Source organism: Eulemur rufifrons, chromosome 21 (assembly GCF_041146395.1).
Source record: "Eulemur rufifrons isolate Redbay chromosome 21, OSU_ERuf_1, whole genome shotgun sequence".
Lineage (NCBI taxonomy): Eukaryota > Metazoa > Chordata > Mammalia > Primates > Lemuridae > Eulemur > Eulemur rufifrons.
Genome location: NC_091003.1, coordinates 13608271 through 13631187, shown reverse-complemented (window position 1 = coordinate 13631187; position 22917 = coordinate 13608271). Strand labels below are relative to the sequence as shown.

The 22917-nt window shown below is 54.2% G+C and overlaps 1 protein-coding gene across 3 annotated transcripts; it reads right to left on the bottom strand.

Moving 5' to 3' along the window:
- Nucleotides 1–1148: 1148 nt before the first annotated feature.
- Nucleotides 1149–21871, bottom strand: CABP1 (calcium binding protein 1). Of its 3 annotated transcripts, XM_069497296.1 has the most exons (7): nt 13763–14164; nt 9028–9207; nt 6196–6226; nt 5782–5925; nt 5272–5381; nt 4893–5040; nt 1149–1604 (listed from the first exon to the last, which is right to left on the bottom strand). In XM_069497296.1, exons 1-7 carry the CDS (start codon nt 13805–13807, stop codon nt 1579–1581), a joined length of 684 nt encoding a protein of 227 aa, XP_069353397.1. In that variant the 5' UTR covers nt 13808–14164; the 3' UTR covers nt 1149–1578. The 3 variants fall into 3 exon arrangements, with proteins under 3 accessions (XP_069353397.1, XP_069353396.1, XP_069353399.1); XM_069497295.1 differs by lacking the exons at nt 9028–9207; nt 13763–14164 and adding an exon at nt 21161–21871; XM_069497298.1 differs by lacking the exon at nt 9028–9207.
- Nucleotides 21872–22917: the final 1046 nt, after the last annotated feature.

Here is a 22917-nt window from a genome sequence, read left to right as displayed (position 1 = left end):
TGGCCTCCCAGCCTCCCCTAGCTGCCTGGAGGCACCCTGCCTCCCCCGTGTCTGGGATTTACAGCCGTGCCGTCCAGGTTGCGGCCCACCGACTGGCAGCATCAGCACCCTCTGGGAGCCTGTTAGAGATGCACCTTCACGCACCCCACCCCAAACACGGAATCAGAATCACTGGGGTGTGGCCCAGACCTGGGGCTTAACAAATCTGCCAGGTGTTCTACACATGCTAAAGTTCAAGAAGCAATGGTTTGGGGTACACCCACCAGCCACCCCTCACGCCTGCCCAGTATACCCCAAGCCTGTCAGAGATTCTGGGCAACTTCTACCCAGAAACTTCTCCTTCGGGCTCCTTCAAGGCTTCACTGGTGGAAACTAATTACAATGATTAGAACAGACCTGTTCAATATTGCCACAGTGTGGGGCTGCACTACAGCACGAACAGCAGCCCCTAGGGGCATGCAATGCAACACCCAGTGCCCCGAGAGCACTTGCTGTGTACAGACTCCATCCTTTACTATCCCCAAATTCCATATGAGGAGCATGAGGTTCAGAGAAGGAACAAGCCGGGCCCAAAGTCACAGAGCCAGCACACCCAGGGCCTACCCACTATACACCTTCTTCCCACGCAGCAGCGAGGACAGCAGCTGGTTTCTATGTCTGTCTCCTCGCACACACTGGGATTTCCTCCCGGGCCAAACCCTTGTCATCACTTCCTCAGGAAAGCCTTCCCCGACCTCCCCAGCCCTCCTTATTACACCCTACCCAAGGTCCTTGTGTTTTCCCTTAATAGCAGTATCACAGTTTGTAACCATAGGTGATGTGTTTATGTCATGTCTGTTTCCCCAACCAGTGTGAAAGCTCCGGGAAGTCAGGAAGTGGTATAGACCTTTCTAGATGCTTACCCAGCAGCCATCCTGCTCTTCTCATTGAACCTGGCTGTGTTTGAGACAGCTGCGTCCCCAGCTGTAATACATTCCTTCAGTTACTGGTCTGTGAACGAGAATGGAAGCCCCTAGGTACATAATAGCTACTCAATAAATGCACGCTGAAGGCAGGAACGTTCAGCCAGTTCTGGGCACGCAGTTGGTGCTCAGGAAACACGTATATCATCTAACCAGGCCCAAGAAGCAAAAACCACCATAGCTGTCTTCCTCTTGGAAATATTTTTATTGGTTCTGAGATATCAGGGCTGAGGCGAGCTGGGACGGGCACAGAGCTAAGGAGGGCGGCAAGAGGCTTTGCCCTGGGGCGGACATGCTGTGTGGGGTCTGCTGGCGGGCTCCCTGGCCCACCCAGCCAGCAGCAGCTGGGTACGTGGCACTTGGCGCCTGGCATGACCTCTGCCAGCTTGGCACTGCGGCCTCCTCGTCGGCGGGCGCCCCCGTTTCCAGTTGCAGGAGTTAGTCTTTCACAGTGCGGAGGGGTGGGGGTCCGGGGTGGGCACCTCCCCGGGGTGCAGGCAGGCCCCGTCCACTAGTGCATCCTGGGCTCTCGGCGGCAACAGCGGGTGAGGCGAGCCCTGGCTCCTCTTCTCCCCGCCCGTGGGAGCTTGGCAGTCCTGGAGGGGCCCTCGCGGCCTCAGCGGGACATCATCCGGACAAACTCTGGGAGGGCACCCGAGTGGGCAGGGAGGAAGCAGCAGTCAGGGCCCTGGCCCACCCTGCTGCCCCCACCCGCCTCCTGTTGCCACTGCCCGTGACTCTGTGCTGGTCCTGCACAGCCCCACTGTCCCCTGGAGGCCAGAATGTGCACAGCGGCCATCGAGTCCTTTCTAAGCTGCGTACCTGACCCATGTTTAAACCTCCCACCGATCCCCACTGGAACGTGTCCATGTCCTGGATCGACCTCAGGGCCCTCCCTGATGTGGCCCCAGCTGACATCTCCAGCCACGCCCCTCCTGCTCATGCTCACCCCGGATCTCTGCGCCTCGACTACACAGACCCCCTTTGCCGCCCCTCTAGCACAGCTCTCACCTCTCAGCTCTCCTGCAACCCGTCCCTGCCCCCTTCCTTGTTTGTTTCCTAGACTTTATTTCTTGGAGCAGAGTTAGGTTCCCAGCAAAATGGAGCGGAAAGATGCCCTCTGTCCCCACACACGCATGGCCTCCCCCACCATCAACATCCCCCACCGGAGTGGTACGCTCGTTACAACTGACGGGCCTACACTGACACGTCATTGTCACCCAGAGTTCAGTTTCCATTAGGGTTCGCCCTTGATGTTGCGCAGTCCATGTGTTGGACAAACGTATCCTGACATGTGTCCGCTGTTACGGTGTCTTACGGTTTCACTACCCTAAAAATCTTCTGTGTTCCACCTGCTCGTCCTCCTTCCCCACGAACCCCTGGCAACCACTGATCTTTTTGCTGTCTTCCTGGTTTTGCTTTTTCTAGAATGTTATATAGCCGGAATCGTACTGTATGTATCCTTTTTAGATTGGTGGCTTTCACTTAGTACTAAGCATCGGAGGTACTCTCCAGGTCTTTTTGTGGCTTGGTAGCTCATCTCTTTCTAGCACTGAATACTATTCCCTTGTCTGGATGTGCCACAGTTTATTTCTCCATTTACCTACGGAAAGGACACCTTGGCTGCTTCCAAGTTTTTTTTGTTTGTTTGTTTTGGTTTTTTTTGAGACAGAGTCTCACTCTGTTGCCCAGGCTAGAGTGCCGTGGCGTCAGCCTAGCTCACAGCAACCTCAAACTCCTGGGCTCAAGCGATCCTCCTGCCTCAGCCTCCCAAGTAGTTGGGACTACAGGCATGCGCCACCACGCCCGGCTAATTTTTTCTATATATTTTTAGTTGTCCAGCTAGTTTCCTTCTATTTTTAGTAGAGATGGGATCTCGCTCTTGCTCAGACTGGTCTCGAACTCCTGAGCTCAAACGATCCACCCGCCTCGGCCTCCCAGAGTGCTAGGATTACAGGCGTGAGCCACCGCCCCCGGCCGCTGCTTCCAAGTTTTGACAATTATGAATAAAGCTGCTGTAAACATCTGTGTTCAGGTTTCTGTGTGGATGTAAGTTTTCAACTCAGTGGGGTCAACACCCCTCCCTTCTTTTTCACCTGGTGGCTCTTGGCATCTTTCAGGACTCTGCTATGCATTTAAGGTTGTTCGATCATTTCCCCGTCTCCATCCATCTCCTGCAGGCAGTCTTCCCTAATCCCAGCCCCAGCTCGACGCAGGGGCCCCCTCTATGCGCCATGGCCCGCTGCACATCTCCCAGCACAGCACGGACTACACTGTCGTTTCTGGTCTCCTCACTGGTCCTGGGCTGCTCAAGGCAGAGGCAGCCCAGGGCCCAGCACACAGCAGGTGTAAGATGCATCTTGGTAGAATGAATGGGGGGCGCTGGGCTTTCAGGGAAGGGCTGTCATCTGCGGGGGGCTCTACCTGGACACAGGGTGACCAGAGGTTTTCAGACCCAGTGGTAATAAAGCTTTCTCTCCATCTCTCCACACTCTCCACCCTCCCTTGAAGGCCACCTACTCCCCAGAGAGAACCTCCCAACCTTTGTGTGCTGACAATTCTGTCTAGCTGGGTTTGTGCCCCAGCTCTGCTTCTCAATAGTCAGGCAATCTTGAGCAAGTTCTATTACTGAGCCTCAGTTTCCCCATCTGTCACGTGAGGTTATAAAAGTGCAATCCATAGAGTCATTGTAAGAATTAAATGAGATAATGTATGTGAAGCTACTTAGTACAATGACTGGTACATAAGTGTACAGTAAATAATTATTATGATTATAATTGATTCTTTAAAAAAAAAAAACATTTACTGAGCATTAGCTATGTGCTAGGTACTCGTTATGCAGGCAATGCAGAGATAAAGAGAATGGGGCTCATCTTTTCTCCAAGTTCAGAATCAAGCGGGAAGGCAACTGTAGCCAGCAGCTAGGGGACAGTGTGAAGAACAGTGAGGCTGAGCAGCTGTGAAAGCCCAGGACAGAGGACATTCAGTGTGAGGAACCGGGGCGGAAGTGCTGCAGGAAGCAGGCCCACTGCTGGGTCTCGAGGAACGACCCCCGGGCTAATAGAGCTCAGCCCAAGTGAGGAACAGAGTAAAAGGCATCCGGGCAGAAAGACGCATATTCCAAAGACAGCCTAGCAGGTTCAGGGACGGCAAGTGTTTGGGGAACGTATGAGTGAAGGAACGCTAGGAGCTGTGTCTGGGGAGGTGAGCTGTGGTCAGACCTTAGGGCGCTTAAGGGTCCGGTTGAGGAATGTAGTTTTCAGGAAATACTAACCATGGATGGATGCATGAGAGGGTGGACAGGGAAATGAACAGAGATGGATGGGGGGAGATGAACACAGGGATGGAGGAATGGATGAGTGGATGCATATAGATGGGAAATGACTGAACAGACAGGTGGATAGATCAATGGAAGTAGGGGTAGAAGTATTAGCACATGGACAGAGATATATGAATGTATGCATGGATGTATACAAGTATAAATGGATAGAGTAGGCAGATAGGGAGTAGGCAGATAGTAGGCATGAGTAGGCAGATACTTGGGTAAATATATAGTAGAATGAATAGATGCATGAATGGATAGGTAAATGGCTATATGGATGATTGTTTGGACATAAATGAATGGATAAATAGACGTCTAGACAGATGAAGAGGTGAATGGAGGAGAGGGTGGAGAGATAGATATGGATGTTTGGATAGGTGGATGGATGGATGGATGGACAGACAGATGCAGGGATACAGGCATGAAGAGATGGATGGGGATAGAGATGGGAGGTGGATTAAGAGGGGTGCACAGATGGAGGGATGGGAGGATGGAAGGACAGGGGATGGAAAGTCAGGGTGGACTGATGGTTGTGTGATGGAACACACTGGAGGGTTCTGGATGGCCACCGCTGGCTTGCTCCTCTCATACCTCCGGGCTCCACCTACCTTCAAAGTCCACTCGCCCATCCCCATTGAGGTCCACATCTCGGATAATTTCCTCTATGTCTCGGTGTCCCACCTGGTGACCCAGGAGCTTCCTCATGGCCTCTCGCAGCTCACTGGTGCTTATCTCCCCATCACCATTGGTGTCAAACTAGAGAGGGCAGGAAGGCGGGAGAAGTCGCTCCAACACGGAGACAGGCAGCAGCAGATCCTAAGATTGAGCTCCTTCTCCAGAGTGATTGTCCCACCTTCACCAGAGACCCTTCTCTGTCCAAGCTCCCTCCCCTGCTCTGGGACTCAGGACCCAGGCTTCTTTACAAGTAGCCACCCTGGAGAGGGGACTCCAACAGCCCTCCCACCCCTGCCGGTCACGGTGCATTACCTCTCGGAAAGCATCTCGCAGTTCCTTTACTCCGATCATATCTGCTGTCTCTGCCAGGAGTTTAGGCCCCATGAGCTCCACAAAGTCATCAAAATCCACATGGCCACCCACTGGAGACAGAGGAAAGGGCTAGGTCACCCACCCCTGATCCACCCACTGCCCATCTCCAACTAGGCAACTGCCAGAACTGCGATCCGTCCCTGACCTGCTCATCAGACAGAGACAAACATAATAATAATGCCCCCCTCTGTTCAGCTCTCACCATGAAGCAGGCATTAGGCTGTTTTACATCTGTTTCCTCCTTTACTTTCTGTGGCCCACTTCCCTATCATAGCTCCCATTTTACAGGTGAGGAAACTGAGGCCCAGAGAGGGTAGGTAAGTGCTTTGCCTCAGGTCACAGAGCCAGAAAGAGGAGGATGCAGAATTTGAACCCAGGCCTGTCTGACTGCAGAGGACTGCAAGGGCGAGGGCCAGAAGGGAAGGAGGTGCCTGGCAGAAAGGGACTCACGGTTCATGTTGATCTGCTGGGACAGTTCAATGAGCTCCATCTCCGTGGGCATGTAGCCCATTGTGCGCATGCAGTTGCCCAGGTCCCGGCAGTTGATGTAGCCGTCCTTGTCCTTGTCGAATTCCCTGAATGCCTCTCGGAGCTCTGGAGAAGCGAACAAAGGTGTGCTTGGGAGCAGGACCCGCAGGGCCTCACCAGCTTGGAGAGATGGACCCTTGGGCTGCCCAGGACTCTGGGGCATTTCTCCCGTCTCCCGTTCTTTGCTCCATGGCTGGCTTCACAGAAGATGCCCTGCTCTGCACCAGGCCCTGTTCCCAGGAGCCCAAGGTGTCTCTGCCTGTCTTCCCACCAGCCTCCCCCCCACGCCTTCCTGGAGGGCTGGACAGCCCTTTCCCCCAAGGGACCCAATTTTACCTTCAATCTCCTCTGGTCGCAGTGATCTGTCCTGAAACAAAAGAACGTGTCCTATTAGTCGTGGCGAAGGACCTGGAAGTCACACAATGCCCAACCTGGGGGCCATCCAAGTGGCAGCAGTCACTGGGTGGGAAGTGACACGGACGCAGCAGAGGCGTGCCTGGATCACGTCCTTGAGGGGAAAAGGCGCAGCCCCACCTCTGCCATAGACGTGGAAGCTCCTGGTAAGAGACGGCCAAGGCCCCCACAGCCCCACCTGCCGGGGCGCAGAACCTCTGTGTCCCCCAGCCCCTTATTCCGGATGCAAGAATGGGTCAGGGGACAGCGTTGGTCTGGAGGCAAAAACCTGCAAATAAAACAGGGTCGGGGGAGATCACAAGAGAAGAGAGTAGCACCCAATGAAACCTAGAGGAGCAGGGACCAGAGGCCAGCAGGGCAATGGGAGAAGAAGGGTCGCAGGGGACAGAGGGCGGGGACCAGCTAGTGGGGGGGAGGATCCAGGAGTCAGGGGATGTAGAGGCAGAATTAGGGCTATGCCCTGCTTCCTGGGCACTGCCCTCCTTCTCTGGTGTGACCCCCGTCCCTACACCTTGTCCTGTCACAGGACACAGCGTAGGACCCCGGGGGCCGCCACCGTCTCTGGCTGCTGCCAGGGTCCACAGCACATGTCTCCAGCCTCAAGCAGAGCCCAGGTCTCCTTGGGGAGTCAAGGAAACCCTGAGTCTGGGCGTCAGAACAGATGGCAGGGAAACCTCCAAAGAGCAGCCCGAAGCAAGCGCAGGCTGGTGAGGTGCCGGTCGCCCCAGGCCTGCCCAGGAGGGAGACAGACTGGCACAAAATGGATACGGGTGCCCAGCTGGATCTGGTCAGTAGGCTCCCAAAACGGTCCGCGGGGCCCATCCTCCCCAAGTGTTCCACGGAGAACACGAGGCAGGTGGGCCACCCCGAGGAGGCTCAGAGCACAGGCATGCAGGGGTGCCACAGCGAGCGTCGGGCGTCTCAGCTGTGCACACCGGCTGTTCCAGACAGCAGGGCCAGGGTGGGTGGAGACAGCCACTCCAAACTGGCCCCAGGGCAAGGGACACCAGCACCAGACAATCTGAAGATCATCTAGAAGGGGAAGGGGCTGCTGAGCAACATCTGGTGGGACAACCAGGTCACAGGACCCAGAGCTCAGAGGTGGCTGCAGGTGACAGGACAGTGTTGAGAGTCTGTGTGAGCCTGGAACGAGCAGGCTGCGAGCTCCCAGGTCCCCCAGGCGGTGTTTCTAGCTGAGGACAGGAGTCACCTGAAGGGAGGTGTGTCTCTGTGAGATCGCTGCATGGACTGTCACTTAAAAAGCTTGTCGTGGTGCACAGGGCAAGGGCAGGTCACTCCCATTCCTAGACAGAGCCAAATGTTCCTAGATATTCTTGGGTGACCAAAAAGCATGATTTTGCAACGGGTCACCCCACCAGTATGTGAAAGCGAGCGAGCACATTTGCACATACGTGCAGAGCGCACTCACTAGGACCGGCTACTGCGACATAACTAGTCTTTTCCCACCCACCAGGCTCAAGCCCCCTCCCACTTCTCCAGGGCCCAGTTCTGCAGGACTAGGAGGGGAACAGGTGCTGTGACCACCACGGCGCCCTCCATTCCTCTTGCGTGCCCAGAGCCAGGGGAGCAGCAAAGCCAGGGGCCCCTGCACAGTGCACCTGTGACCAGAGCTGGTCTGCGGAGCCCCGGAGGATGGTCCCAGGATCACACACCCCCCCCCCCCCGCCCCATGTAAAGCAGCAGAGGTCTGTACAGGGATACCCACCCATGGGGCAGGGACACCGTGTGCACCAATTCAGGGGGTCAGGTGGCATGAACACTCATTTCTCCCCAGTTTATGTGGCTGGGGAGAAATGCTTGGGTCCTAGAGTCCAACAGACCTGGGTACAAAGCCCAGATCTGCTAGTTCCTAGCAGTGGGACCTTGGGCAGGTCACTTCTGCTCTTTGGGCCACAGTCTGCTCATCTGCACAGCGGTTAATACCGGCACCCACCTCACAGGGCCTTTGTGCACATTCCGTGAGACAAGCTTCGTAAAGTGTTTAGCATGTGATGTTCCATAAATGGAAGGTGTGGATGTTTGTATTTGTAAGATCATCATTATTGCCTCCTTCCCGTGACAATTCGGATACGTGTAGGAGGCTGCCCGATACGGTAGCCACTCGCCACATGTGACTATGTAAATCTGGATTAGAATGAAATACAATGAATAATTCAGTTCCCTAGCTGCACCTGCCACATTTCAAGTGGCCAATAGCCACATGCAGCTAGTGGCTACTGTACTGAACATCACAGAATTTAGAATATTTTCATCATCATAGAAAGTTCTACCGGGTAGTTCTGTATATAGAATTGTCGTTAAGAGCACAGGAGGCTCTTTTGTCTGACTACCCAAGTTGGAATCCTACCTCTACCAGCTACTGGCTATTACCTTGAGCATGTTACCTCTCCAACTCAGTTTCCTCATCTGTAAAATGGGCATGATAAAAGTACCTACCTCTTGCAGTTGCTCTGAGGCTTAAATGAGGCGATCCATCACCACACTAGCACGGTGCCTGTGAGCACCTAGTAAGTGCTCAAAAACAACTTATCTGCTATTATTATTTCTTGCTGGTGGATATGGACTTTTCAGCCGCGAGTGAGAAACCCTGGGAGTCGGATTCATGAGTTGGAGGTGTGAGGTGCATCCATTAGGGCACAGGGGCTGCTGTGTACAGACCTCTTCTTCTTCCCAGCACCTCCTCATGCCCTGTGAAGCCAGGGTTGGGGGGCTCCACCAGGCCAACTTACGTACAGGCCGCCTGTTCTCAGCGAAGCCCTTGCGCAGGAAAATGCAGGCGGGGCCCAGCAAGTTGTGCATGACGGCGCAGTTCTGAGCCAGCATCAGGAGTGGTCCCGGGAGCTCAGAGCCAGCCGCCAGCCCCTCCTCGCTCGTCTGCACCACCATGTAGCTGGTCTGCTCCTCCTGGCGCATCTTCAGCCGGCACCAAGCAAATACAAAAGAGAGGCAGGAGGTCATCTCCCTGCTCAGCTGCTTCCTGGTCCCAGAAGGGGCTCTCCTCAAGAGAAGACCCTGAAGAGTTGAGTGGCGGGGTTCCGAGAGCCCTTGGGACGCCTGGGGACATCACACTGGTCCAGCAGATGGAGTCTCCAATCCTTGACTAAAACAGTTGCTCCAGGGAGAGCTGAATGTGATACCTACTGTGTGGCACATGCGTGCACACACACACGCACACACTGGCAGCACACACCTGCACAGAATCACACGCTCACGTGCATGCAGAAGAGACAGGTGCAGACAGAGGGAGGATTCTGTTCTAATCAATGGGAAGTGTTCGCTCAGAGCCTCACGGAACATCTTTTCCCAAAGTGCCCCCAACTCAGGAGTTCAAGACCAGCCTGAGCAAGAGCGAGACCCCGTCTCTCCTAAAAATAGAAAAATTAGCTGCGCATCGTGGCACATGCCTGTAGTCCCAGCTACTCGGGAGGCTGAGGCAGGAGGATCGTGTGAGCCCAGGAGGTGGAGGTTGCAGTGAGCTATGATGATGCCGCTGCACTCTCTCCCGGGCGACAGTGCAAGACTCTGTCTCAGTCAATCAATCAATCAATCAAGCACCGGGAGGGCCAAACAAGAGACATCTGTAGGCCAGACTCCACTCAGTTTGTGACCTCAAGACTAGACACTCTCTGCTGTCTGGCGGTTCTCCTTTTCCTCCCTCCCGCCTCCCCTGGCTCCCTGCCTGGCCCAGAGTGCTGGACCTCCAGAGGCTGAGGCAGGGGCCTGCTCTGCTTACCGAATATAGCTGTGCTCCCAGGCCCCGGCCTACCCCTCCTCCTCCCTGAAGGTTCCCATGCAGCTATAAAAAGTCAGCACTGCCCACAGACCCTCCCCCTAGGACAACAAGCGGCACACAGACACGACACTCAGTTCTCTCCCAGCCTCCCCAGAAGCCCAGCAGAATCCAGGTCACAGCACTCTGCCTTCAGCCTTAAGTTTGGATGCCTCCCGTGGGTGTGGGGATGTGGACTAGAACCTTCCCAAGGAATGAAAGAGCAGCTGAAACCCTGAGAGCTGTCTTTGCCTGAGGACCCCAGAGCTACACCCCCATACTTCCGTCCTAGTGTACTCTACCTGCAGCCAGGCTCCTCCAGGGCAAAGAAGGCCTCGCCTAGGAGAAGACCCCAAGACTTAGGGGCAGCCTGTCCCTCCAGCCTGAGAAGCAGAACAACCCCCCGTAGCACCTTGTCCTCTCCTACTTCTCCTTCCCAAAGCCCCGCCCTGGGGGGCTATAGACTGAGGCCCCCTTCCAAATGCCCAAGCCCCTTCCAGGCCTAGAGAGGGAGGTGCGGTATTCCAGTTCCTCAAAGCGGAAGGAGCAACTCAGACCCAAGGTGAAGGAACTCAGCCCAAGGCTCAAGTTCAGCAAGTGCAATAAGGGTCAGTCTTAGGTAATCTCAGAACTTGAGGGCCATCAGATAGGCCAACGGCCCAGTCCAGTGTGACACCCCAAAGAGTTGAGATTCAGAGCCTCGGCTGCACTCACTCAGACTTCCAGGACCTAGGCTAGAGCTAGGACAGAACAGCAGACACCGTCCCATCAGGGAGGGTGGGTCGAAGGAAGCCTTGGAGTAGACAGTGGCCTAACCCCAGGAAATGATCTCAGGAGGTATCTGTAGGGAGTCAGCTTTTTAGTTTCTGGCGGAATCTTGCACATTTGGCTCAAAAAGAGCACAACTGAGGAAGGAGGAGAGCTCTGATAGGCAGTTTAATATGCTGGCTTTGGACTCAAACAGTCTTAGGGGACAAATCCTGGTTCTGCCATGTGCTTTCTGTGTGACCTTGGGCAGGTCACTTCACCTCTCTGTGCTCGACCTTCCTTCTTTGTACAATGGGGGTAATCATGACTACTCACAAGATTCCTGCGAGAGATGAATGAGCTACTGCACAGAAAGTGCTTTGCATAGTGCCTAGATCGTGGTAAGAGCTGAATAAGTGGGGTTGCCATAGTGATGATGATGATGGTGTTGATGGTGATGATGTAACTTCAGAGCTGCTGGGTGCCAGGAGGCACTTACTTCGGGCTCCGGGGGAAGTGGGGGAACATCTGCCAATCAGAACAGAAATGAGAAGGATGGAGAGGAATCTGCTGCCATGAAGAACGAGCCAGTGGTGGCCGGGGAATTTCCACAGCATCTCTTGATCATAACACCGCCTGGCACCGAGCTGCCCCGGAGGCTGCTGTTCTTCCCCAGCCGATGATGGCACCTGACAGCCTGGTCCTGCCCAGCCCAGAGCCTGGAGCAGGCCGCCTCTCACCATGACCTGCTCCCCGGCTGCCACTCAGGAAGCCAAGCGGGCAGCGGCCCACGGACTGACAATGTCTCCTGGCACCAAGGGGACGCCTCCCGAGTGTGGCATGGCAACAGGAGGGGCCAGCATGCCTCGTGACCTAACAGCTTTCTAACAACACAAGCTGGCTGTGAGGATGCAGGTCAAAGCTCCCTCTCACTGCGGGTTTTAGGTTTTCAAGGAGAAGCTGGCAAAATGGGCGAGGGGAATGCTGCATTGGGTGGGAATCCGGACTGGACAACCTCTAAGGTCAGGTCCAGACATCTACGAACAACATTTCTGACGGCGGGAAAACGAAAGAGGCAGCCTCTCGTGGAGGAAAAAATAAAAATAAAATCCCAGCTCTGATTTCATACAGACCAGGGTTTAAATCCCAGCTCTGCTTCCTGTCCACTGTGTGAGTTCTTAGGGAAGGCTCTTATCTCTGAGGCCAGCTCCTTTTCTCCAGAAAACAGCCAAGAGAACTACTTAGCGGAGAAATGAGATAACATGTTAGATATGCTGCAGATATTCAGTAAAAAGCACTTATTATTGTTATTACAAAAAACATGAAATTGAAAGCAATAAGTTTCCTGATCTTTTCCCTCTTACTCTATGGACCCAAAACCTCTCCTATTTTCCTTTTCTCTGCCATCCTTCTCCTCTTAAATCCAGAGTGGAAAAATTATAATCACAATGACAATAATACTAACATTTATTAAGTACTATATGCCAGGCACTGTGCATAGCACTTTATTTAATTCTCATAATCACCTTAAGAGGTAGGTATTAGTATCCCCAGTTGATGGACAAGAGAACTGAGGAACAGAGAGGTTAAGTAATTTGCCCAAGGTCACATGGCTAGAAAGAGGAGATCTTAGGAGTGTCACTCTTAAGCACTCTGTGTAAGGGAAGCTGGGTGGCTGAGACAAAAGGATAGTTCTTATTCTTAAATCCGCCTCTTCAAACTCTGGACAGAACCCATTACAAGGGCTTTCCTCCTGTGGTCCTCTAGACTAATTCAGATCAGTTTCTGCTTCTTTGAGACAGCATGAGGGCCACTTCCGATGCCGAAGGTGCCCCTAAGAAGACAACAGATTGGGGGGGGGGAGTGTGTACAGAAGAAACAATCAGCCTTCAGAAGGATCCGAGGAACAGTGAAGATTAAAAGGAATTTGATGTGAGCAGCTTAGCCAAACGAGAAGACGACAAGCAGAAAAGCCCGACATGTCCTAAATCGAGTGGCTGTCAAACTGACCAAGGAGGTAGGATGGGGTGGGGGTAGAGATGCCAATAGCTGACCTGAGACCTTAGGAAAGTCATTTAATCCCCCCCTGAATAGCAATCAAGTTCCTCGTCTGGAAAATGGAAGAATTGGAGGAAAACATCCTTATCATTCCCTCTTCCTTTAAACACAATCTTACTAGGAGTCTCTTCTATGGGCTTACAACAGAGGGCAAGGAAAACAGGCAAGCCCACGTGAAGCTAAACCCTACAGATATGAGCCCAGCCTTGCATGAAAGATGCGTTCGAGATGATTATTTGCTTTCCAAAGGAATTCTTGCAAAAAAAAATTATCCTAGTACATAAGCAATAAATCCACTATAGAAAGTGACTTATATACACCTCTGCTCAGCATATCTCCTGGCGTCCTATTTCTTAATGGAAACAGTCCCGGGCCCTGAACCAGTCTAGTCCTGCTTGAGATTTTCTGACTTAACTTAAGAACGATTGGGGGTAGAAGGAATACCCTGCTTGGTTTCTCTCAGTAGCAAAGGGATCTACATCAAAACCCACAATTCTGAAGGTTTAGACATCAGCAGAGAGGGTCATAGACCCCCAAAGGACATGAAGGAGCCCCTGGTCCTATTTCTAAGAAGGGTCTTCAGATCCTTCCAGTTTCAAGGGGATCCACACTTTTCATTTCACAGCCCAGAAGCCCCAAAGCCACCAGGTTTCTTTTCTAAATCTTGTGCAAATTCCCAATCACATTCCAGCCTCCCCCACACCCAAAGTCCGGGACGTAGAAAACTGTGATAGGAGGGTGTCTGGAGGTAGGAACAGGGCAGCTATTCTGGATAGAGCCCACGGGAAGGGTAGCAAGCTTCAGATGCCCACCCCTTCCAAGCCCCTCCTCTGGGAACAGAGAGCAACATACCCCCATTCCCAGCCCCGGGTCTTGGGAACTCCAGAAACATACCTTCCTCGAGAGATTTCTCAGTGGAGACTTGACACAGTTGCCCATCCTAAGTCGAGGCAGCCCCTCTTGGGATCCCGGGGTCCATGAAGGGGGCTCTTTGGGGGCTAAGGGACCTCAGTCCCCATCACTGCCAACCCCAGCCTCCCTCTGTCTGTGCCGCTCTTCCTCCAGGACCGATGTGAGCCCTCTCTTGCGCGCGTGCTCTCTTACTCGTCTGCCTGCTCCTGCTCAGATTTTTTTTTAGTGGATTGTGTGTGTGTATGTGTTTGTGTGTGGGTTTAACTTTCTAGGCACTTTCTTAAGGAGATGAAGGCAGAAGCAGAGAGTGCAGGGCACCGAGAAAATCGCCCGGAGAGCTGATGGCAGAGGGCAGCAGAGCGGGAGAAGGCTGCCCGATCATCTCCATCAGATTAGAGCCGAGTCGTCTCTCTCCGGTCCTCTCTCTCCGGTTCTCTCCCCTGCCTCGGCCCCTCCTCTCCGGCTGCCAAATCTGCAGGGAGATTGCCTCAGGGAGGGGGGCCCAGAATGGCAGCTGCAGCTGGGAATTAGGCCAGCAGACCTAGAAGGGGAAGCTGGCTAGTTTGGGCCCCCAAAGCCAGGCTGCCCAGCCTTGTGTGAGCGCGCGCACACACACATGCACACACACACAAACATGCACGTGCGCACGCGTGCACACACACATGCAAGCACAAGCATGTAGAGAGACGGATGCCCTTTCCAAGAGCAGTGAGCTGGACAAGCGCACATCCTCACTGCCCCCTGGCAATTCCAGCTGGATTGAGAGCCGCGGCTCCAGTTGAGGGCCTGGGAGGTCTTGTGACATCTCCATCACGCTCCATTTTTCGCACTTGCCTCCTTGCTGAAATGGGACGGGGCTCTGGGCGGCGGCATAGCTGAGCCAACAGCCCAGATCAGACCCTTCTGGTCCCTTTGCTGTGTGCCATCTCTCCGACCCAAGGGAAACCAAGAGATGGCCCTGGCGGGGACCTGACAGAGGCAGCAGAGGCACAGAGGGAGCAAGCCAGGTCTCCAAACCTTCTCTTCTCAGCCTCATCCTGAGCGAGGACCTTTCACCAGCTTCCTTGGGGTGCCGAGCAGAGAGGGAGCCCTTTACAAAGTGGTCTTCAAGGTCCCACAGCTGGAACTTTTTAGGTGACTTGCTCTTCCTGGTCCCTCCAGGGTCCAGCTTTGATGTGAATTCATCTCAAGCCTCAAATGTCCCATCTGAGACCTACAGCCCAAGCCAGATGCCCCAAAAGAGGAAGTGTCCCTGTTTCCCTGCACCCAGCTTTTCCCAGCAGGGGGTGGCAGAGAGAGACAAGGAAGCAGAACTCCTCCCAGGGCTGGTGCAGCCAGTTCTCACACGCGCAGCTGCAAGAGCTCTCAGCCCAGAGAGCCTCCTTTCCCAGGGACTTTCGTCCGGCTTTGGTGTTGGGGGCGCTGCCCAGAGAGTGGCACAGGCTCACTCCTGGGAAGCTGGGGGAGTTACTCAGCAGTCTCCCTCGGGGCCAAACCTCTGGAGGGGGAGATGGAGGAGATGCCACCCACTGAGGACAGAGGGAGGAGCCTGGAATTGAGTCCTGGCTCTGCAGCTCCTGACTGGGTGGCCACCTCCCATTCCTGAGCGTGTCTCTTCCACTGGAAAATGGGGCCTCCCCTACCTTGCCTGTAAAGTGCACATGGAAAAGTGTGAGGCACATAATAGGCACTGGATAAGCAATTATTAAAATGGAAGAAAGAGGTATCCATGTATAAATGCCGGGCACTGTGCTTGGCTCTGGGGATGCTGTGAGAAACGAGGTAAACATCATCTCTGACTTTGGGGAGCTTACATTCTAGCAGATGGGCAAGAGATATTAAAGAGCAATAAACATAATCATTTAATTATGGTTCTGATAAATGCTATGAACAGGAAACACAAGAACTTTGAGAATGTGACTGAGTCTGGGGATCAGGAAAGACTTGTAGGCAAAATCTAGAAAATGGACCATCTGCAGATTCTTTTGAAAAGACAGGGCTCATAGGAACCCCAGAGAGGAGCTTGGGTTAGGCTCCAGGTACAAACCCAGCTCATATTCATTAATGGGTAGATACACGCAAAGGCAGCGAGTGAGCATAGGCAGAGGCGCTAATGCCGGCTGTAGGTTAGAAGCAGTGGGGAACTTCCCCAGAAATTCTGATTTAATAAGTTTAGGTGGGCTCCAGACACCGGTGTTGTTCAGTACTCCCCAGGTAATTCTAACCTGCAGCCAGCATCAAGAACCACCGATGCAGAGGTTAAGTGCATGGAATGCAGAGTGAGACTGTCTTGGGTTCAAATCTTACCCTGTAACTATGTGACCCTGAGGACAAGTTGCTCTTTCAGAGTTTCAGTTTCTTCATTTATAAAATGGGAATTCCAATAGCACCTCCCAGAGGGCTCTTGTGAAAAGCTAATGAGATAATACATGCAAAGGGCTCCCGTCCCCTGCCCGGCAATGGTCTTAAAGGGCCAGGTGTAGCATCCATTCCTTCAGCAGGGCATCCGCTCAATCAGACCTGGTGACTCCTGCCCCCTGCAGGTCAGCCCGGGGCATAGCACCTACTTACCGACCTTGGGATATGCCTCTGTCCTTGGAAACAGGAGACAGGAGAGGGCAAAACCAGGCCCCTATGGAAAAGTCACGCCCTTTGATGAAATCCCATCCTGCTTTGGGGTTAGAGGTAGAGGCTGACACTAGGCAACACAGGATCGAGGGATTCAGATCTGGTGCTTACTCAAGGTAACTTCAGCTGGGCAGGTGGGCAGGTGGGACAGAGGGCTTGACTTTCAGTAAGAAATTAAACAGGGCTGAACTGTGGGGGCTTCCCTAAGGAGTGAAGCATGTCACCTCCCCCCTTCCACTGCCCCATTCCTATCCACTTGGCAGCAGTCCCTGGGTCTCCGGAAGCCACACTTTGCGTCCTGGAACGGAATAATAGGATCAGAGGGATGAGAAGGATAAACTCATTGCTGATTATGCCTGATTAGCAGTAAGGCTGGCCTTGGCCCTGGTCAGTTCTATCACCAGCATTTGAACTTGGATGACAGCCCAGTGCTAAGACACTCGGGGAGAGCTGGGGTGTAACATGAGAGGTGCTTTGTAGATACTTCTGACAACCAGGGAACACACTTAACGTGACTCCCCACCAAACCAGCATGGTACACACAGCCCAGGCAGGCATGTTTGGAGGCAGGCAGACCACGATTCTTACCACAGTCTTGCCATTTACTGACTGTGTGACCTTTGGACAAGTCATTTTCCTCTCTTGAGCCTTAATCATCTCTAAAATGAGGGATGATGGCCCAGTGTGGTGGCTCACGCCTGTAATCCTAGCACTCTGGGGGGCCGAGGCGGGTGGATCGTTTGAGCTCAGGAGTTTGAGACCAGCCTGAGCAAGTGTGAGACCTCCCCGTCTCTACTAAAAATAGAAAGAAATTAGCTGGACAACTAAAAATATGTAGAAAAAATTAGCCGGGCATGGTGGCACATGCCTGTAGTCCCAGCTACTCGGGAGGCTGAGGCAGAAGGACTGTTCGAGCCCAGGAGTTTGAGGTTGCTGTGAGCCAGGCTGACACCATGGCACTCTAGTCCAGGCAACAGAGTGAGACTCTGTCTCAATAAATAAATAAAATGGGGGATGATGCTGCTGACCTTCACAGGTTGCTGTGAAGATAAGATAATGAGAAGATACTTTGTCCACTGTTCAGTGGGCTCTAGACTGAGGTCTCAAGTACCCTTGTTGTTCCCCCAAACAGCTGGAAGCAAATGCAGACATCCTGGTGGACTCTCACCACACTGACTCCCAGCCACTCCCATTACCTATGATTGATGTTAACCACAAGGTGACCTTCGCTGTCCCCCTTCCCGAGCCCCAGGGAGAAACAGGGAGAGACTTGGCCCAAACAGGAGTGAGGAATACACACAGCCCTCATTTTAGGAACACAGGCCTAGTGCGATTAAATCCACTAGGACCCAAAGCACCATGGCCTCTCTCCCCATATAACCACAGGAACTAAGAAACTGCCCAAGTCCAGAGGCCGGTGATAGCATTCACTTATTCCCTCACTCATCAAATACTGCGATCCTGCTATGCGTAAAGCAGTATGGGAACCGGGCTAGGCTATGCAAATCAGAGGAAATGTTTCTACAGCAGGAAAAAAGGGAAGGATGGGAAAGAGCTGTGGGCTTTATCTGCATTTGCCTCCTCTACAAGGCGTGTTTTTTCTCAAGCTTAGGGGAAGGAGCAGAAAGCCTGTTTCTTAAAATAGTCTTCCAAGACCCAAAGCCCCAGGTCCTGCCTATTCTGAGTTAATTTCTGACATCACATCTCTGGGCGGCTGGGTGGCATGTCCTTAGCTAGCCACAAAGAGGGAACTGGGGAAGGTCCTTTGACATTCAGCTTCTTCCTTTAATAGCATTCTTCACCTGGCTTGGAGTCCGCTTTCAAAGCACCTTACACAGGCCCTCATTCAATTACGCTATTAATAACAGCAATAACATTAATGAAGGCTGCCCTTTAGCCAGGACCTGCTACGAGCCAGGCATTTGATATCCTTAATCTTGTATAAGCCTTGTAATAACTCTCTGCAAGGCAGTTTTTGTCAATCTCATTTCTGGATGAAGAAACCGAGACCAGAGAGAGAAAATAACATGCCCAAGGTCACAGAGATAGAAAATGACAGAGCCAGGATTAGAACCTGCAGCTCTGCTACGTCCCAAGCAACCATTCCACGCCTTAGCCTCAAAACCATGCTACCTCCCTGCAGGCAATAAAGATGCTCTATGAGGTCACTGGAAGAATCCTAATTCCTGTTTCCCCTAATGCAGGCGTCTATCTTGGTACTTCAGTGTCACTTTGAACCTGGGCTCTCCCAGACTCTATTACAAATGGAAAGAAGAAGCCCTTGACAAGAAGCTCTTGTCAACAATAATAACAGCAATAATAATAACTAATACTGATAGAGCCTTTGCCCTGGGCCATGCACTGGACAAAGCTTTATACAAATCTCCGTATCTCATTTAATCTCCCAAACACCCTGATTATCCCTATTTTGCAGGTAAAGAAAGAGGTTTAGTGAGGTTAAGCAATTCACTTAAAAAAAAAAATGGAACTTGGGAAGACATGTGAAATATACTTCCCCAGGGCTATATTGTGCCCTAACCAGATCCTTTCTGAAAGTTCCTGTATTCAGAACCCTATTTCCCTGCTCTTGGTCCCAACTCTGTCTGTCTAAGGACAGAAATCTCAAGACAGAGAGAAGGGAAGGAAAGACTAATTCCTCTCTGTCACAGGAGACTGGAGGCTCTGACACAAAAGTCTCAGCCTGGGTTTGTTTTTCTTGCTGTTGTTGTTCAAGCAGATGCCTTAGAGGTGTCAGCAGGAAGCCCAAACTGAAAGTGCTGGGCTTTAAAGAAAAGCCTGCCCATCCGAGAAGCAGGAGCTTCCAAAGGGAGGTATTAAATATTTGATGGGACCTTCAGCTCCTCTTGACTCAGGTGACCCTAGTGACATTTCAGAACACTGGGCTGGAGAACAGTCATCATTTAATGACTCGGAAATTAGAAGGAAGAACAAAACCGTGTCGTTGACATGCTCTGAGCTCAGAAAAGGCCCATGTTGGCAAATTCTGCAAGACAGGAAAGAAAGGGCCCTTTCTCTAGGAGCCGAGTCACCGGCAAACTGAATAACCAAAAAGTATATGATTCTGGGCCAATGACCTACCCTTCCTGCTAGATTGTAAGCTCCCAAATAGCCAGAATCCTGGCTATCTTGTTCACTGCTGTCTCCCTAGTGTTTAGCAAATGTCTGGGCAAAGTAGGTGCTCAAGAAATATTTGATAAATGAATGCATTGGTATCACCCATTCAACAAAACAGAATTCCTGTTGCAACCCAGCCCGGACCCATAGACCATTCCTGCCCTCATAGCCTCTACCCCCTCACTAACATACAAACCACTGCAGTGAACTTGACACGTCGCCTCTAACTCTCACAGCTCCTCCATCCAAATCTCTACTCTGGAGAACTGTTTCCAGCTAACTCTGCTAACAAGGGCTCCCTGCAGGAACAAAGCCACACACTGCTGCCCTCTCACCCCACGCAGCAGCCCCGTGCAACCCAATTCCATGTGCGGCTTTCATGTCAGACCTCCACCGGCAGCAGCCACTGCAGAGTAGTATTTTGCAAAGAAATGTGCAGATCTGAAGCAAAATACGCATGGCCTCCTTGGAATTCGGCTCCGGCACGGCAAGCCAGGAGCTTGAAACGGCATCTTTACGCTACATCCTAGCACAGAAAGGTTCAGGCCCCCCACTTCTCTCATAAACCCTGCAAACCCTCTGATCAGATCTCTGCATTACACCCCTGCGTGGCTGCCGCAGAACTGTCTCAACACTGTGCCGATGAGTTTGACTTGATTACACACTCAGAACTAGAGGAAACCCTGGCTTTGCCCTGGAGTTCACAGGTTCCTTTCTTCGAGCCTGTCTCCTCAGCAGCACGGCCCCAAACTGTAGACCTGGCCTGCGACTAAAGAGCTGTTTTTAAAAGGCAGATGCCCAGGCTGCCTGGAACCCTTCAGGGAAGGGTCTGGGGGAAATAAAAGGAGCCACTGGTGACCTCTTAGTGGCCTTTCTGATCCTAGAATGCACACCCATCGAGGGTAGGGTTCTTTGGGTGTTTATTCCACGTCCTACAACTCAACAACTGCCCGACTGCCCAGTGGCATCCTCTGAGTGACAATCTCCTTAAAACACTCGAAAGTTCCAGTTTGAGCCACAGCTCTGTGCAGCCCATCCATTCCCACCCAGACACTGCTTCTCTTCCCTCATATTTTGAATCTCCTAACTTTTCCCAGGCCTCTGGGGACACACTTTTCCCAGGCCTTTGCTCCATAGGGGCAATGGCTAGGGCCCCTCGTCCCCCTGCAAGTCTGTGTCCTCTGGGGTCCCTCTCTTGACCTCCAGACTCCAAGCCCCTTGCTCTCTTGGGCTGCTCCCTGGCGGTACTGGCCAGAGGCCAGAGCAGTGGGTTTGGCGCCACCTGCTTAGAGCATCCCTTTTCGACCCCCGCAAGTCTCCGGGAGGGTCGTGGAGGTCGTTCCCTTCCAGGACTGGCCGGTTCCGGCAGGTGCGAGGGAGGCTAGGCGTGGGGCCTCGTCCCGAAGAGGCCCGGAGCGTGGACAGCGCACAGGGTGCTGAATCAGGCACGGGGGAGGAGTGGTGCCGGCAAGGGCGCCGGGCTGGGGGAGGACGAGGTGAGCCGCGGCGTGACCCGCAGGGGGCCACCCGCAGCAGCAGGAGGGCTGTGGGCGCACAGCCCGCGGCAGGGTCCCGAGCGCCTTTCCCGGGAGCGCGGGCGGGAGGCGCGGCCCTTACCTGGCCGAAGGCGGAGCTGAGCATGGGGCGCAGCCGGTGGAGGAACGGGTCCGCCTCGGACGCGGCGGCTGGAGCGGAGTCCCCACGGCCCCGGGCTCGCAGAGAGCCCCGGAGGCCGAGCGCCGGGGACAGACCCCGTTCCTCCCCATCCCGCCCGCGGGCGGGCGGCAGCGGCGACGGCGGCGAAGGTCGGGACACCGCGGCCGGCAGCGCCTCCCGGGGCCTGCAGTGCGCCTGAGGGAGCCCGCGGTGGCTCCCCCGCGCGCCCTCCTCCCGCGGCGCCGGCCGGCACAGGGGCCTCCGCGAACTCGGGTCCCCGGACGACGGCGGCGTGCCCGGGTAGGCGCCGGGCAGCCGGCGGCTGGGCAGCCCCGGCTCCCGGACAGGGCCGTGGCGGGGAGCCCGGCTGCCCCCGCTCGCCACCGCCGCCGCCTTCAGCAGCGACGTCTTGGACTCGCTTTTGGCGATGTGCGAGCTCATCGCGGCGGGGCCCGCGCTCGCATGGCCCGGCGGGGGCGGCACGGTGCGGCGCGGCGCGGGGCCCCCGGCGGGCAGAGAGCTGGGCACCCGGCGGGAGCCAAGCCCGAGGACGCGCTGGAGGCGGGCGCCGTCCCCCGGCCGCTTAAATGCGGCCCCGTCGCCGCCGCCCATGTGACAGCGCAGCCTCTACGCCCGGAGCCCCGAGCTCCCGGCGGCTGGTGGTGCAGATCTGGGGGGGCTGCCGGCTGTCCCCCGAGAGCCCACCCCCGGCTCCCGGGCGGCCCAGGTACCGCTGCGCCCCGCCCCTTGCCCCGCCCCGCCCTCGGGGAGCCCCGCTTCCGGGCGGCCCCTGGCGGCGAAGCGGGCGCTGCGTCGCAGAGCCCGAGTGCGAGGGAAGGGACTTGGAGATGCGCCCCAAAGAGGGCGAGACCCTGGGAGGGCCCGCTGCGCCCCTGATCATGCCTGGAGGCTCCCACAGTGCCCTGGAACCGCCCAAACCTCCAGAAAGGCAGGCAGGTGCACTTCCCAGGGGGTACAACTTTGGCGATGAGGATGAGAGAGGTGCAGGGAGAACTAGAAACCCGAGCAGCACAAAGGCACTTTATGACACCACTACGTACAAACGCAGGAGCCAGAATGGCGTGGAAGGACACTGCTGGCAGGAAAGTCTCCACTCCATGGGGGCTTCATCCACTCCCGGTACCACGCAGTGGTGAGATTAGCATGACCCCGGCAGATTGGCCACCGGCTTTCAGTTCTCAGAAGAGAAGCCAAGTGGCATCTGTATTGCCTGGACTGGGCAGCGCCTGGTGATGATCAAGTCTCAGGTAGGAGCCGTTTGCTGCCCCTCTCGCCCTTATGCCCCCTCATCCTCATGCCCTGCTAGATGCGAGAGAAATTCCTGCTCTTGGTAGGGAGCCAGGGAGTCGCACAGGCCTGCTTTGAATCTCAAATCCCAGCTCTGCCACTTGCCATCTGGTTAACTTGGGCAAGTGTCATCAATCTCTCTGAGCCTTGTTCTGCTCTTCTGTACAATGCTGATGATAATCATAACTAACTCCTTGGTGACATCAGATGACACCATGCACATAACAGGCCTAGACTGCCTGGACAGAGCATATATGCAGATAAACCAGTTTCCTTCCCTCTGCACCCCATGAGGCCCCATCAACCCCTCCTGATGCTTGAGATTTGCGTCCAAGGGTAGGGGTGGGAGGGCTCCCAGGCTCTCCTTGTTCTGGTCTCTGGCCTTGGTGCCATGGACAGTCTGGTCGTTG